This window comes from Sinohyriopsis cumingii, chromosome 10 (assembly GCF_028554795.1).
Source record: "Sinohyriopsis cumingii isolate HCF-2022 chromosome 10, ASM2855479v2, whole genome shotgun sequence".
In the NCBI taxonomy this organism is placed as follows: domain Eukaryota; kingdom Metazoa; phylum Mollusca; class Bivalvia; order Unionida; family Unionidae; genus Sinohyriopsis; species Sinohyriopsis cumingii.
This window is the reverse complement of record NC_142970.1, coordinates 25,314,553-25,329,337: the sequence shown is the minus strand read 5'-3', so window position 1 is coordinate 25,329,337 and position 14,785 is coordinate 25,314,553. Positions and strand designations below refer to the sequence as shown.

Below are 14,785 nucleotides of genomic sequence, written 5' to 3'. Positions count from 1 at the left end.
AACGAAAAAAATTATATAGTTCTTTCTTCAGTTCATAATTACTTATTTAGATTAATAATTATGATTCGTGTTCTTACCGAGGCCGAAATCAGCCTAGTATCGGAAATTTTGTGATAAAAAACGCGATTCATCATTATTGTCTGGCAGACAAAAACTCGCTGTTTGCCACGCCTATATTCATGTAACCTCTTAATTGACCTCTCCCAAAGATTAAAAATTGCAGCCATGCACAAACGCGTTTTTACAAAAATAATGGAGGAAGCAATTAGATCGAAAGTCGGTAGAAAGCGAAATCTTACGGATTCTGAAAGGGAAAAGAATAGAAAAAAGCTCGCTGGGAAAATTATGGCAACACGCGCATATGTATTGGTGACCAGCATGAACGATGGAATGAAATGAAGTCCACTTTAAGCCTGAAAAATAATCGAGAGGTCGCCCAATTCTTGCTGAGTAGGTGAGTCACAATTTTGCAATGAACAGCCAATTTGTAATACCGCCATTTATTTCTTATAGTTAATTCTTTATCATAGCTTTTAAATTAACATGTTTTATATAAACTGACATTATCCTATTTATCTTGCAATAAAATGGTTCAGCCATGCATCAATATAGCCTGTACAAGAGCATATCGCTTGACACACGTGTAAACCATAACATGTACTGCTGCTGTTTTTGAGGCTACCAAAAGGGGAATTAAGGATTAGCTTCATTTTCGCAGCAACCATAAAACGTTATTTAGAGACAAGCAATCACTAGTTTTTTTTTTTTTTTTAAATATACAATGCAAATGGTAATGATTGTAAAGGAAAGTAATGCAATACAGTTGAGAACATTTTATGCATGCACATTTGTGTAAAGTATATAGCATTATTGTGTCTAATGAAACATTTATTTTTCCTGGGTACATTAGTTATGAATTGAATGGCAGTGCAAGGAAAACGGTAAGATTCATCAGAAACAGAGGAATGTCAAAGAAGACATGGTCACAATTTCTACATCTGGGCCAATAGTTCATCGGATACCGATTCCTGCTGTGTCTGATATAACCACATCAAAATTAGATATGGCACCTGTGTAAGTATTACTACATTTTATTTAAGTTTTATGTATATTTACTTGTTTAAAAATGTTTTGGAAAATGCATATCTAAATAATTTATTTACTGCATGGAAATTTATCATTCTATATTTGTGAAATAGTTTGCAGTTGGTAAAGATCATACATTTAAAAGAAATATGGTACATTATTTTATATTTAGACTATGACTTAGAATAATATTTTTGTTGCAAATTATTTGCTGGCATTTGTAAACAGAAATAACAATGAACACGAATCATTTGTAGAAAAGAGAGTGCATAAGTAACTAAAGCAGAAGATAGAAAAGTTCCTCGTGTCATTTTTTGCAAATGATATTTGCTTTATAACCAAATGCTCCTCATCATGCAGTGGGTATTTTAATTATAGGGCCTCAAGGGAGAATAGTCCTTAACTAAATGAGTCACCCTCTGTAAATCAAATATGATTATTTTTATTATTGTTATTTTTTGAAGCATTATATCTCATTAATTCCCATCATAATAACCATGATAAATGATAATGCTTTGTTCATGTCGAATGAACTGCTACTAAGACAAACCTCCGCATGATAAATAGAACCAAACTAATACACGACATCCAAGCAAACCTAACAACTTGCTTACCTCCTACAGCAGAACAACTCGATAACTGCCTGTGTTCATTGCTCGACAAACATGCCCCAGCTACCAAGTGCAGAGTATCAATTCAAAAGTGTTCTCCATGGTATAGCAGTGTTAGGGACCAGCTTCGCACTGCTAAAAGAGACCACCATAAAGCTGAGAGGCTTTGGCTTTCCACCAGACTCACTATTCATAAGCAAATCTATGAAGCTGCTAAGAAGAATGTCATAAATATAGTCCATGCAGCGAAATCAGCCCACTACACTTCTAAGATCATGGAAAGTTCCAGATGCAAAGAGCTCTTCGAGATTACTAACAAGCTAATGTCAAAGAACAAATCTACACCACTTCCAACTACCTTCTCTCCAGTCGACCTTCCAGACGTGTTTGCGAATTTCTTCAGTGACAAAGTACAAACTATTAGAGATAAGCTTGACACCACAATTTCAATTGACTCGTCGCCACCATACAGTTGGGATACAGAATTTGAGAGGCAACCATTAGCAACATTTGAACCTGTCTCTATGGATTTCGTACAAGCAATCCTGATGAAGTGTGCACCAAAGTCATGTGAACTTGATCCAATTCCAACATCACTGCTACTTGAGTGCTTAGATCCAGTATTGTCTTCACTAACTGATGTTATTAATACCTCTCTCTCATCCAGGGAATTCCCATCATTTTTCAAAACTGCCATTGTAAAGCCTCTGCTGAAGAAACCAACATTAGACCATAGCGATTTTAAGAACTGCCGCCCAGTTTCTAATCTCCCATAATATAAAAAATCTTAGAAAAGGTTGTTCTATCCCAACTTGTCTCATCTGAATTCAAACAGTCTTTTTAGCAACATACAATCTGCATATCACCCATGCCACAGTACTGAAACTACTCTTCTATAAGTGGTTAATGACATTCTCTCTGCGTTGGACAGCGGAAAGCTTACACTCCTCACCCTCCTTGATTTGTCTGCAGCATTTGACACAACAGACCATGATATATTACTTTACCATCTCCAGCATGTATTTGGCATTCATAATACAGCCTTACTGTGGTTCAAGTCCTACTTGGTCAACAGGACACAAATCGTATCTGCAAATGGAATACACTCCAGCCCAGTTGATCTATTTTGTGGTGTTCCACAGGGGTCTGTTCTTGGACCTGTTCTCTTCATTCTATAGACTCAGTCGCACTCAAGTGTCATAGATCATCATCCAGTGTCTCACCAATTGTACGACGATGACACCCAAATGTACAAATCTAGCCACCAAACTTAAGTTGATTCTACCGTCCAAGGTGTAGAGAGGTGCATTTCTGATGTGAAATCATGGATGACATGTAACAAGCTGCAGATGAATGATGATAAAACTGAGGCCATTCTGATCACTGCAAAAAGACTTTCTCATTCACATCCTTTACCTCAAACAATAAATATCAGCAACACCAGCATTAAATTCACACAATCAGTACGAAACCTAGGTGTTACTCTGGATAGTACTCTCACATTGCACCAACATGTCATGAACATATTCAAGGCTGCATATCTTGAGCTGAGACGCATCAGTTCAATTCGCAAATATCTTTCAATTGATGCCACTAAAACACTTGTGTGTTCATTAGTACTTTCAAGACTGGACTATTGTAACTCAGTTCTGTCTGGTTCATCTCAATATCTGCTCCAGAAACTTCAAAACAGCTGCTCGGATCATGCTTAGAGTACCATGATCATATCAAGCCTCCCCGCTCCTCTGTACCCTATACTGGCTATCCATTCGATCCAGAATCAAACACAAAATTTGTTCTCTGTGCTACATTTCACTGTCGGACTCTAGTCCAACATACCTATCCAACCTCACCCATGTGTACACACCAGCAAGATACTTACGCTCCTCTTCTGACAGTCGTATACTCATTAATCCCACTATGAAAACATAGTCATACGGACAGTGTTCTTTTGCATACCAGGGCTCAGCAAAGTAGAATGAATTGCCCACTGAACTTAGACACAAAGAAACAGTGATCCCATTCAAGAGTACTCTCAAAACTCACTTATTTCGACTGCAAGAACAAACTTAACACCTAAAAATGTTTCCTACCTTAAATATTCTTAGCATGTTTTTTGTTTTCTAATTTCATGGTGTTTGTTTTTGTAATCATATCATAATGTTTTTTATATATCTTATTGGCGTTGTCTAATGTTGTAAAGCGCTTAGATCTTCTAAAGATTAGGCGCTATACAAAGTCCTCATTATTATTATTATTATTAATTTCAAAATTTTGTTTTTAGGGATTCAGCCTTGTCTGGAGTTGAAGAATTTCAGGAGAAGGAAAGTCTTATGATGGGAAAGTCTACAAGTTTTATCAACCCATTTAAGTAAGTATACTAACAACAATAATTGTGATACATACATAAAAGGAAAGTATTTGTGTAGTAAACTAAAAAAACAACCATTGTGATACATGCATGATATATGTAACCTAACTAAAAACAATGGTATATATATATATATATATATATATATATATATATATATATATATATATATATATATATTAAGTGGATGGTATTTGTGTACGAATGACAAAGTTGCTCCTACAAAAGCTTTCTTTTCTCTACAAGTTACAAATGTGTAATTACAATATATCTTAAATATAGTATAGATGCGTAATTGAAATCACGAAGATGGCTGTCATAGGAAGGAAATGAATACATTGTATTATAAACACAAACCACACTAAGGCCATAGATAGGGGCCATCCATTTAGTACATACACATGGGGGGGGGGGTCTACTGATATGTACATATGCATAGGAAACGGGGGGGGGGGAGACCTCGATAACAATTTGTCTAATATAGAACCTGTTTGACAGGGTTCAGTCAGTGCTTTTAATTATAGCGGACACTAGACAAACTTGTTAAAGTTACGCAGCTTATTTCTTTCATGCTGCCAGACATTCAACGTCAGTGGACTGTTTTATAAACACATTAAAATTATTAAAATTTGATCATTTCTGCATGGATTAAATATAGGCCGTTCTATAGAATTTGGGTGGTGGTAGTGCGGTAAGCGTACATACGCAGGTGGGGTGTGTGTAAAAAGGTATGCATGTGTACAGAGATGGGGGTGGGGGGGAAGGGGCCAAGATTTGCCAGATTTTTGCGTACATACTAAATAGATGGCCTCTGAAGAATTCTTTTTTCTCACTTACCTGTCCAACTGATCTAAACAGCCACTGACTCAAAATTATATTTTTCTTATTTTTTTTAATCATACTTTTTCTTTTGAAAGTAACAACTTTCCCATACCTGATGCGTTTACCCACACACACAAAAATTTCTAAAAATTTCCTTCTAACCTACCAAAATTTTAAAGCTTGGTATGAGAGAGGGGAATGAATATTATTATGATTTTTTCTGGTCTTGCAATGGAAGTTTCTGAGAGTAACTTTGAAGCAGATGACCATATGTCAGATGAAGATTATAAGCCAAGTTTAAAAATCATTCATTCAGGTAATGAAAATTTTAGTATCTTTTCAATAAAGAATTTTTATGTGATTAAAATGTTATCATGTATGTAACTGTGTAACAGATAGTGAAAAGATAATGAAGCTACTATCATACTGCCTGATAATATCATTGGAAATGTTTTTCATCTAAATCTCTGAATATTCATATGAAATCCAACAAATATTAGATTTGTATACTAAAATTTCATTATACTAAAACTTCATAAGATATAACCTTCTCTTCTTACAGCATTTTATGAAATGTCATAAATATTTCATTTTTATCTTCAAGACTAGACAGTGACATTTGTTTGGAAGATGCTAAAGAAGAAGACGACACAAATAATGAGGATGATGGTAGTGATCAACCAGAAATAGAAGGACCTGATATTAGGCGTATTCATACTGTGAAAATACCTTTAACTTTGTTGGTGACAGTACTTTTATAGTTTATTACAGTGCACTTCTAAGTCTTCTAAGATTCATCAGATTTATCAATATTTCTTTTACTTTTACAAAGATACGTTTACTCCATTACCAGCAAAACTGTTAGATGTGCTCTGAAATGTATCAGAGTTTGTAAACTGGAGGATGTTACTCACATTATATTACTATGCATTTTGTCATCATATCAGTTAAGGTATAAACTAATGTTCCTGAATTGTTAGACTTGTTTATGCATACTGTACTGGTATATACGTATATGTTAGCTGTTAATGTCACCGGGCTCACATTTAGTAAAAGGCAGAATAAAAATAAACATATAGGTAGGTAGAAGTCCCTATTTATTACACAAAACTGTCACACTAAATATAAAAAAAGAACTCTTTATGGTATGTAAAATAAATCAGGTGTTATATGTATCTAAAGGTTTGTGTAAATGGACATTGTGTCAAGAAATGGTGTTCACCGCCTCTGCTGAATAGGCAACTACATGGTGGTGATTTACTTTTGGCATCTGCCATACTAATCAATGTCTGGCAGTACCTTTCAGAATATTGTCATGTTTTTAAAATTTCTGAAGCTACCTATTTTAAGTTTTGACATTTCATAAAATTCAAAGGACATATTTAATTTCATCCATTGACCAATATTGGACTGACCATCAGGAACAAATATTACAATCATTACATGGAAAGGAAGTTGTAATTCTTGGTAAGTCAAATTTCAGTTAATATAGCTAAACCTCAAAGTTATCTGAAACCTATAGCTCTATCCAAGATATACATGTCCTTTAAAATTCCAAATATCATGAAAACACCTTTAATTTGAAATTTGATCATTCGTCTTGTAAGCGTATTTTGAAATCTAGGCGGGAAAGTGAAATTTAGGTGGGGAAAGCTGGATTTCAGCATTTAGTCATTAATTTCAGGCATTTAGTCATTAATTTCAGGCATTTAGTCATTAATTTCAGGCTCTGACGATTGGTTACTCAAAAATGTTCGTTGTTATTTTTAAATGTGTTAATTTGATAAAAGATGGAAAGAAAATGATATACATGTATCTCATGATATACACGTATCTTTGTATATCTCATTAAGTTAGCAAACTCATGTTTACATCGATTTCACTTAAAATGGTATTTCTCCTGTGTAATTTTGAATGTCCTTTCTGACTGAACATTTTATTACAAACTACACACTGATATGGTTTTTCTCCAGTATGTGTCCTTATGTGCACTTTTAAATCTCCACTCTGACTGAACATTTTATCACACAGTTTACACTAATATGAGCAGCAGAGAGGGTAAACAGACCACATAATCCGAACAAAAGGGTATTTAGACACAAAATAATCCGTGCTCATATATATAGGAGAGGGTGAACAGACCACATAATCAGAGCAAACATATTTTAGGCAAAAAAAAAATCCGTGCTTGTATATATAGGTCATACCATGTCTAGGTTTTGTTTGTCCCAAAATGATTGTAGACAAACCCTCTCTATTTTATCAAGACCTACACGATATCTTGTTCTACGATCGTGCAAATTTATTGTTATATATCCATCGGAGTAGCCTGCGCTCGTGAGAAGAAATTTCTGAATTTAATTATATCCATGTCACCGCTGCACCAGGTTTGATGAATATTTCGCAGCGTATGTGTGTCTACGCCATTAAACACAACTAAAATATTACAGTTGTCTCTGATCACTTTTGGTATTTGTGTATACCGCTGAGTAACATAGATCACATCTGTATTTTTATGTCTGCCACTAGAAAATATCTTGGCTGGATTTGTTTGTTTATCTAGCATCACATCATCATATGCAACTAAATTATTAATAAACCCATCAAGATCATCTACGGACGGTGCTTCATCAATATCGGTTATAAAATCAATAATATTATTTTCACCGTTATTTATTAATCTTGCATTTTCGTTAAAGTCTTTTCATACTTCATAACACCTCTGATCATCAACGGATGGTGCTACGAAATATAATTTGTCCCATTTCAACCATCTCATTATCAAATTAAGTAATAATTGCGTCTTACCCGATCCAGATCGTCCTATGATAATCATTCTGATGGAATTTGGTAACGCAGGGTTGTGTTTAACTGGCTCTCGCTGCCGAGTTGCTGAGAGATCAATTATAACCATATATTTTATAACATAAATTTATATTGTTTACGTTGCAGATTTAAAACTCCAACTACTAATTTAGCTACGGTTACAACAAAAAATAAAAAATAGCGTATGGTGAAAAATGTTCTGTATGTGGTAGCAAGAAATTTTCGTTTTAACCTAATAAACGTGGTGGTGATATTGCTAAAATGATGTCAAAGTTTCCAGGTGCTCCATGGGCTAAATACCCAGGAGAAAAACATCTACCAGGATATAATTATTGCGGTCCTGGTACCAGACTTGATATCAGACTTGATAATCAGGATCAACCAAAACCAGGTGAGTATCCTATAAACGATATTGATCGAGTTTGTCAGGCTCATGATGTAGCTTATAAAAGTGAAAATCTATAAGACAGGCATATTGCAGATGTGAAATTAATTCATGTGTTAAATTCTATAAAAAAATAAAAATATAAGAGAAAAATTGGCTAATTGGTTAGTAAGATCTGCGATGAAAGGTAAATTAACGTTAGGGGCTGGTAATATATAATGGAATCGATTTATTATAGTCCAAGAGGATACTGGAGAGGCAGAGCAGCAATTAGTAAACTTGCTGATGAAGCAGCGGTTAAACATTCTACTGCTGAAGCGTGGTTATCCAGGCAAGCGATATGGCAAATTTACCTACCACCACCAAAACGAATTCAGTACGCGTATTTCGGTGTTAATGTTCCTAATGAAGTTCATCAAGCAGATATTTTATTTTTACCATCTGATACTATACGTAGTGAAACATACAAGTACGCGTTAACTGTTGTTGATGTTGCAAGTAGGTATAAAGAGGCAGAGCCGCTATCAACATAAACATCATCTGAAGTATCTGATGCGTTTGAACGAATTTATCAACGAGGACCATTACGATGGCCACAATTATTACAAGTTGATCCTGGTAAGGAATTTCTTGGTCCAGTATCATCGTTGATGAAACAACATAATACCAAAATACGACGAGGGCATACTGCAATTCACCGTGATCAGGCAATTGTTGAGCGATTTAATCGAACACTTGCTGAGCGGTTATTTGGATATCAATACGCAAAGGAATTTATTGAAGATAAAAGATCTCGTGAATGGGTTGCAAGATTACCAAGCGTGATAGCTGCGTTAAATAACGAACAACCAACATGAAACCCATTAATGCAATTACAACAAAAAAAAAATATACCAATGCAACGAAAATATATTGAAAAACAAAAAATATTGGGTGATGTTACATTTAGATATTTATATGAACCGGGTGAACTTGAAGGTGGTAAAAAAGAGCGACTGATCCTATTTGGAGTGTTACCACACACAAAATATCCACCGTGACAAGATCCTCAGGTAGACCTGCAATCTACAGATTAGATTCGGCTGTCCTCAACGTGGATTTACACGTGAACAACTACAAATAATTCCCGAGGATGCACAACTACCACCGCGATCACTTAACTAGCGCCTCTACGCCGATTATACTCGAGACAGGTCAACAACACATTTTCTCGTGTATGACCGCGACTATTATGTTTTCTGTCTACGGTAAATTGTCTTGAATCATTATTCGAATAACTCCACAGCATTATACAATTACAACTTGCGCAATGATTATTCTGCTTTTGTTTTAATGCGATAATAAATTCAACATCAAGATCAAAGTCGCGTTTATTTTTCTATCAGATAGTGTGTATCCGATTAATTTTTTTTCTTATTATATCATCATCGATGATGATGCTGGTTTTATTAACGATTTCAGGAATTATAATTCTCCGTAACTGAGATATTTTTCTAACCCTTGATACCGCTAAATAGACTAAATTTGACCACTCGATACGATCGTCTACAATCCAAACTCGTGTATCAGAAATAGTTAATCCCTGAGACAGTGGATCGTCATAGCGTATCCCAACACCCATGGAGATTTGTCAGCGCGTAATGCATCTTCGACAACACTGATATCAACAGCGACAATATCAATTAATACGAGATTTTGATTCTCAGTCTGCCCTGGAATATCAACATTAATATTCTGTTTTCGTGTATCTGATGGTCTATAACATAACGGCACGGGTAACTCTGAGTATTTTTCTTTATGTAGCTGAAATAACTGCTGTTGTAAAGCGTCTCTGATTATTTTTCTGCTTGCTACTATCAAATCGTTGCGTCTCCATAAATTCAAAAAATCGTTCATTGAGGTCTCAGAGATCACTCCGCGTATTATTTCACGCTGAATTTTGTTTGATTGTAATCTGATTAATTTTTTTAACTCCTTTAAATTTGCATCAAGAGCTCTATGATCATCATCTCTTTCTTCGTAATAATCAACGAAATTTTTTAACCATTCATGTGGAGATGGTCCAACAAAAGGCGGCGGTTGACCATGATCGCCACACATTATTATAGCGGTATTTTTCGTCAACAACCAATCAAGAAACGTTTTTAATGTATTTAATGACACCGAACATATCTCGTCCCAAATAATTATTTTAGGTATATATTTTTCTCCCATTCGTTCAGGAGTCCATGTATCCCCGCGCCACCGAAAGAAACTATGATACGTGCACGATTGTACTTCCGTTGTTTCATCTCTCGTGCAAGTCTGTGTGTGGGTGTCAGCACGATCATATCTGAATTTCAAAAACATTAATTGCTCGAGTCGTCTTGCCGCATCCACCAGGTCCATTGAGATATAGTGTCTTATATCTATTTATTGGATCACTCACCGGCGGCGCTTTCGACATTTCTGATATTTTATTACCCTTACGTTAAAAATTTCTCATCGGAACATCTGCTGATTCTGTATAATTGTGTAAAATTTCTTTCTTTATTCTCCACGAACTCCATCGTTCATCACTACTTATAAATTTCATAACAGATTCTAAATATTTACTCGAAATATAAAACGAATCTGTTGCGACTCTGACTGTGGTCTCAGGAAATCTATTAATCATCGATAATAAATTTATAGAAACATAAGCCAACATAGAAGATCTTAGATGAGTATACTGTGGGGAGGCATCATTTATGTAACTAACGATCGTATCTAATTTTGTTCCGTCGGATAAATAAACATTTTCTCGATTTACAAACATATTTCTCATCTTGTATCAGCGATTATAAAATCGTATTCGGCATCATCTAGAATGAATCGTGCGTAATGTCTTTTATGATCATATGCACCACCCTGAGTAAATTTATCTATAATTCTTCTACCGAGATCTTTTGCGGTTTTTTCGTTATTTTTAAGTTTAATCTCGAGATTTTTTAGGAGCTTCTTTGATAATATCATCTTCGGAAACACCAGAACATTTTTCCTTAAATTCCTTAATAACTTCATCTAGACTGATAAAATCTGGCATGGGCAACGAAACTTCGGTCTGCGCGTGATATGATATAATTGCCTCACTAACCATCAACGATGTCAGTATCGCACAATCTAGCATATATCGTAATAAAACTATAGGCGCCCAACTTTTTTCACAAAAATGACTACCGAACCAGACATAACAAATCTTGTGAAGATTTTCGTTAAACTCGAATGATTCAACACAATCGAATCCAGTCAGATCAAAATCAGGTAATGGTCCATTAATTGCCACTCGCGTCATCTCGTTTGTTGGGTGACCAAATCTTTTAAAGTACATAGAACAATCTCCGTATCCTAGAAAACATCCCGGATAACATGCAACCATATCAACCGAAATAACATCATTGTAATTATACTTGGTATTCCATAATCCGCCGTGTCCGTACACAGCGCAACTTGCGCGTACGTCCTCGAGAAAATCAAATCGTGTTGGTTTCCATGAATTTTTTTCCCTAGCGAAATGAGCCGCAACAGATGTAACGGTAAAACAATTAGTAATTTATCGGTATTTTCCGTGGTGTACTTGCACTCTAAAAACTTCTCCGCGAGATTTTTCATCTCGTCGTTGAGAGATTCTGTTCGATATATTTCACCGTGTGGTCTAACAAACTGATCAAATCCAACTTCCTCATCACTTTTAAATAATCATACCGATACAGGGTCGTTTTTACTTATTTCGTTGATAAAATCAAACATGCTTTCCCCTCATATCTGAAGGGTAAAATCGAACAATTCGATTACGTGGAAACACTGTTACTACGCTGGTCCATGCGTGCGCATTATGATCAATAATATTTGTTGGAGCTCCTTTCGATTTATATTTCGATTCGTACAGTACTTCTCTAGTTATCGTTGATACTTTGATTGGAAATTTTAATATTTTTCCTAATTCAGCAACATCTTTTATTGTAGCACCGGTATCCTTAACTGAATCGGCCCACGAGTTAATTTTTCACGTCTTAAATCAGTTAATCCGTTATCACGCATCGCGTTTGTAAAATGTTCTATTACTCGTTCGGCTACACAATTTAACCTTGAAAATGTCATGGGTGTCAGTTTATCAACGCTGGGTTTTTTATTTATCTCATAGATTCCATAAATAACTGCTGTTACAGGGTACGCTCGCTCATAATATGGTTTGTCAATACCAGTCAATAGACCCGGTCTGGAATTTTTACTTAATATGGCAATTTTATTATTACCAAAGATAGGATCATATTTGTCACGGATAATCCAACTATCTGTTTCTGTTAATACAATAAATTTTACTCTGAAGAAATATTTTTGATTACTGTCGTACTCAGCGATGTAGTTAATGATAGTTTTTGCTCGTGTGTCATTCATTGTAGCGTCCTTGACAGTATTACGAATAATCTTGAACGTTGACCATACATGAGATGCACCATCCGTGTAAAATTCTTTCTTGGCGTCATGAATTTTCGAGATCAAAATTTTATTTTTCGGATCAACCAGATCTCGTACTGGTAAGTCAGGAGATAATCTATCGAGATTAAATTTATATTTAGAAGGCCTAGTTTGGGATAATTTCTCGAATTCGTTCATATAATTAAAACAAATATTAAATAAAAAAAATATTATATATACATGATGAATCATTGTGCTTGGCTCATGATCGGGTCAGTAAATCGATGCAACAAATCCTGTAGAGGTGAATTTTGTTGGATGCACTTACAAGGTATACGACGAGGAAGTCTAGGACCAATACTGTGTCTGCGATGTGGTGTTGGAGTGCGAGGAAAAACAAGGTTATGTGCAAATTACGATGCAAAACGGTTCAGAGAACTTAAAAGATATTAGGACAAAAAAATAATAGTAGTGAAAACGCTATAAAATCCGTGGAGGATTATATATCAAGATTTCAGACAAACAATGATTTAAACAAATAATATTATCATATAATGGAGCAAAATAAATTTGTCCCACATCCTGTCATAATAAACTTTGAATCAAATATTAATGGTGTGATCAGACACTGTAGGTTAAAAAGACCGGTTGGTTATATTAATAATACTGGTTATATATTGTTTGCTGTTGGGAAGAAACCCTATCTCTGTCATCGATTTGTGTATGAGTGTCACAAGGGGTTAATCAAAGACGGCCTTGTAATCGATAATACTGACGGGGATCCTCAAAATAATAGTTTATCTAACCTTCGAGTTGTTACACAGAGCGAGAACTCTGCACGTGGTAATACTGGAAGATGAAAGACAGTTTCTAGAAGGCTGATCAAGGCTACAAACACAGAAACTGGCGAAGAAATTATATTTCGATCGATGTTTTCAGCTGCAAAATATTCTGATATTGATCCGCGTTCGGTACAATTAGTCGCGGAAAATATATATAAATCCACTTTTTCCAGTAAATATAAACAAAAAATCAAATTCCGAGATCAATAATTATCATCACTACCTCGAATTATATTTATTTAATTATTTATCTTTTTTTATCAGAAATTATCATGATTATACTACTTATTTTTTTACCATACGAAAGGGAGGTAATTTTATGATTCTCGGTATATGGTCATAATTATCTACATACCCGTTTATGGTTTCTAACTTATAAAATATACGGTTCGTGTATTTTCTGCTCTATTCGTGAAACATTTATAACAGCGCACTACACATAGACAGCACATAAAATACATGTATATTTCATCTAAAACACAGAAAACCGAACGCAGTATGACATGTATATTTAGCTTACTGAGTGTAGAATCCAGCGTCTAGTCTGTATCGTTCGCATCGGGTTAATTTTAGATCTACAGTACAGTACAGGGATCCTGCATGTATTTACTCGATTACAGAAATACGTGTATAATAATATTTGGAATTAAAACTTAGTTGTATTTTTCTTGTTAAGTACACAAATATATATAATATATATTTTTATACGTATGTGTGATTATTTATTTTTATTTTTCTTTTATCGAGTAATATTTAAAACTAAATATTCCTTTGACTATATTTTTCACGGATACAGATTTACGAGTGCAAAATCTGGCAATATATATTTCTCCATTGAAAAGTTATAGAGAGGATAGCAAAATCGAGCAGTTATGTTATAGAGAGGATGGAAAAATCTAGCAGTTAGATGATCTGGACCGGATTGTTCTATCATAGATGGCGTGGATCATAAGCGGCATAGTAAATAGGAAATTCCTTAATCCAGCTTTATAAATCTAACTTGTTTGGTGAAAATATATTGTATAAACGTATTTCTTGAATTCAGAATTGCATTTTGAGCAAAAATATTTGAAATTAGTTCCTTTTCAATGATTATTAGCTATATATTAATTTCTAAAACATATACTGTTAACTGATTCGATAGCTTAATCGGTATCGTATTGGACTGTGACGCTCGCGGTCCAGGATCGAATCCCCATGGCTGACAACTGGTCGGTGGTTCACGCATAATTGCGATTTTTATAATAATTGGGGGGTACGACAAAACCCCTTCGCTCAGCAGAACCCTCGAACCACATATCAACTGGTGGTTGATACATGTTTTGTATCACCCACGGGCTGATTATTGGGGGGTGTTCTGCTGAGCGTGTATGTTTGTGCCGTCCTTCATTCATTGTATGTTTGT

General features: G+C 34.9%; 1 protein-coding gene across 2 annotated transcripts; it reads left to right on the top strand.

The window, feature by feature from the left end:
• The first annotated feature begins 234 nt into the window (after positions 1-234).
• LOC149789762 (uncharacterized) lies at positions 235-6,474 on the top strand. 2 transcript variants are annotated; one of them, XM_089971772.1, is made up of 4 exons: positions 235-454; positions 911-1,074; positions 3,982-4,068; positions 5,495-6,474. In XM_089971772.1, exons 2-4 carry the CDS (start codon positions 980-982, stop codon positions 5,649-5,651), a joined length of 339 nt encoding a protein of 112 aa, XP_089827898.1. In that variant the 5' UTR covers positions 235-454; positions 911-979; the 3' UTR covers positions 5,652-6,474. The 2 variants fall into 2 exon arrangements, with proteins under 2 accessions (XP_089827898.1, XP_089827897.1); XM_089971771.1 differs by lacking the exon at positions 235-454 and having other exon boundaries at positions 772-1,074.
• Positions 6,475-14,785: the final 8,311 nt, after the last annotated feature.

What these genes read in the sequence shown, in the direction of transcription:
- LOC149789762 (XM_089971772.1), top strand. Translation starts at nt 980, where the DNA reads ATGGTCACAATTTCTACATCTGGGCCAATAGTTCATCGGATACCGATT. An exon ending in AAATTAGATATGGCACCTGT is followed by an intron (nt 1,075 to 3,981) that starts GTAAGTATTACT and finishes TTTTGTTTTTAG; the next exon opens with GGATTCAGCCTTGTCTGGAG. An exon ending in AGTTTTATCAACCCATTTAA is followed by an intron (nt 4,069 to 5,494) that starts GTAAGTATACTA and finishes TTTATCTTCAAG; the next exon opens with ACTAGACAGTGACATTTGTT.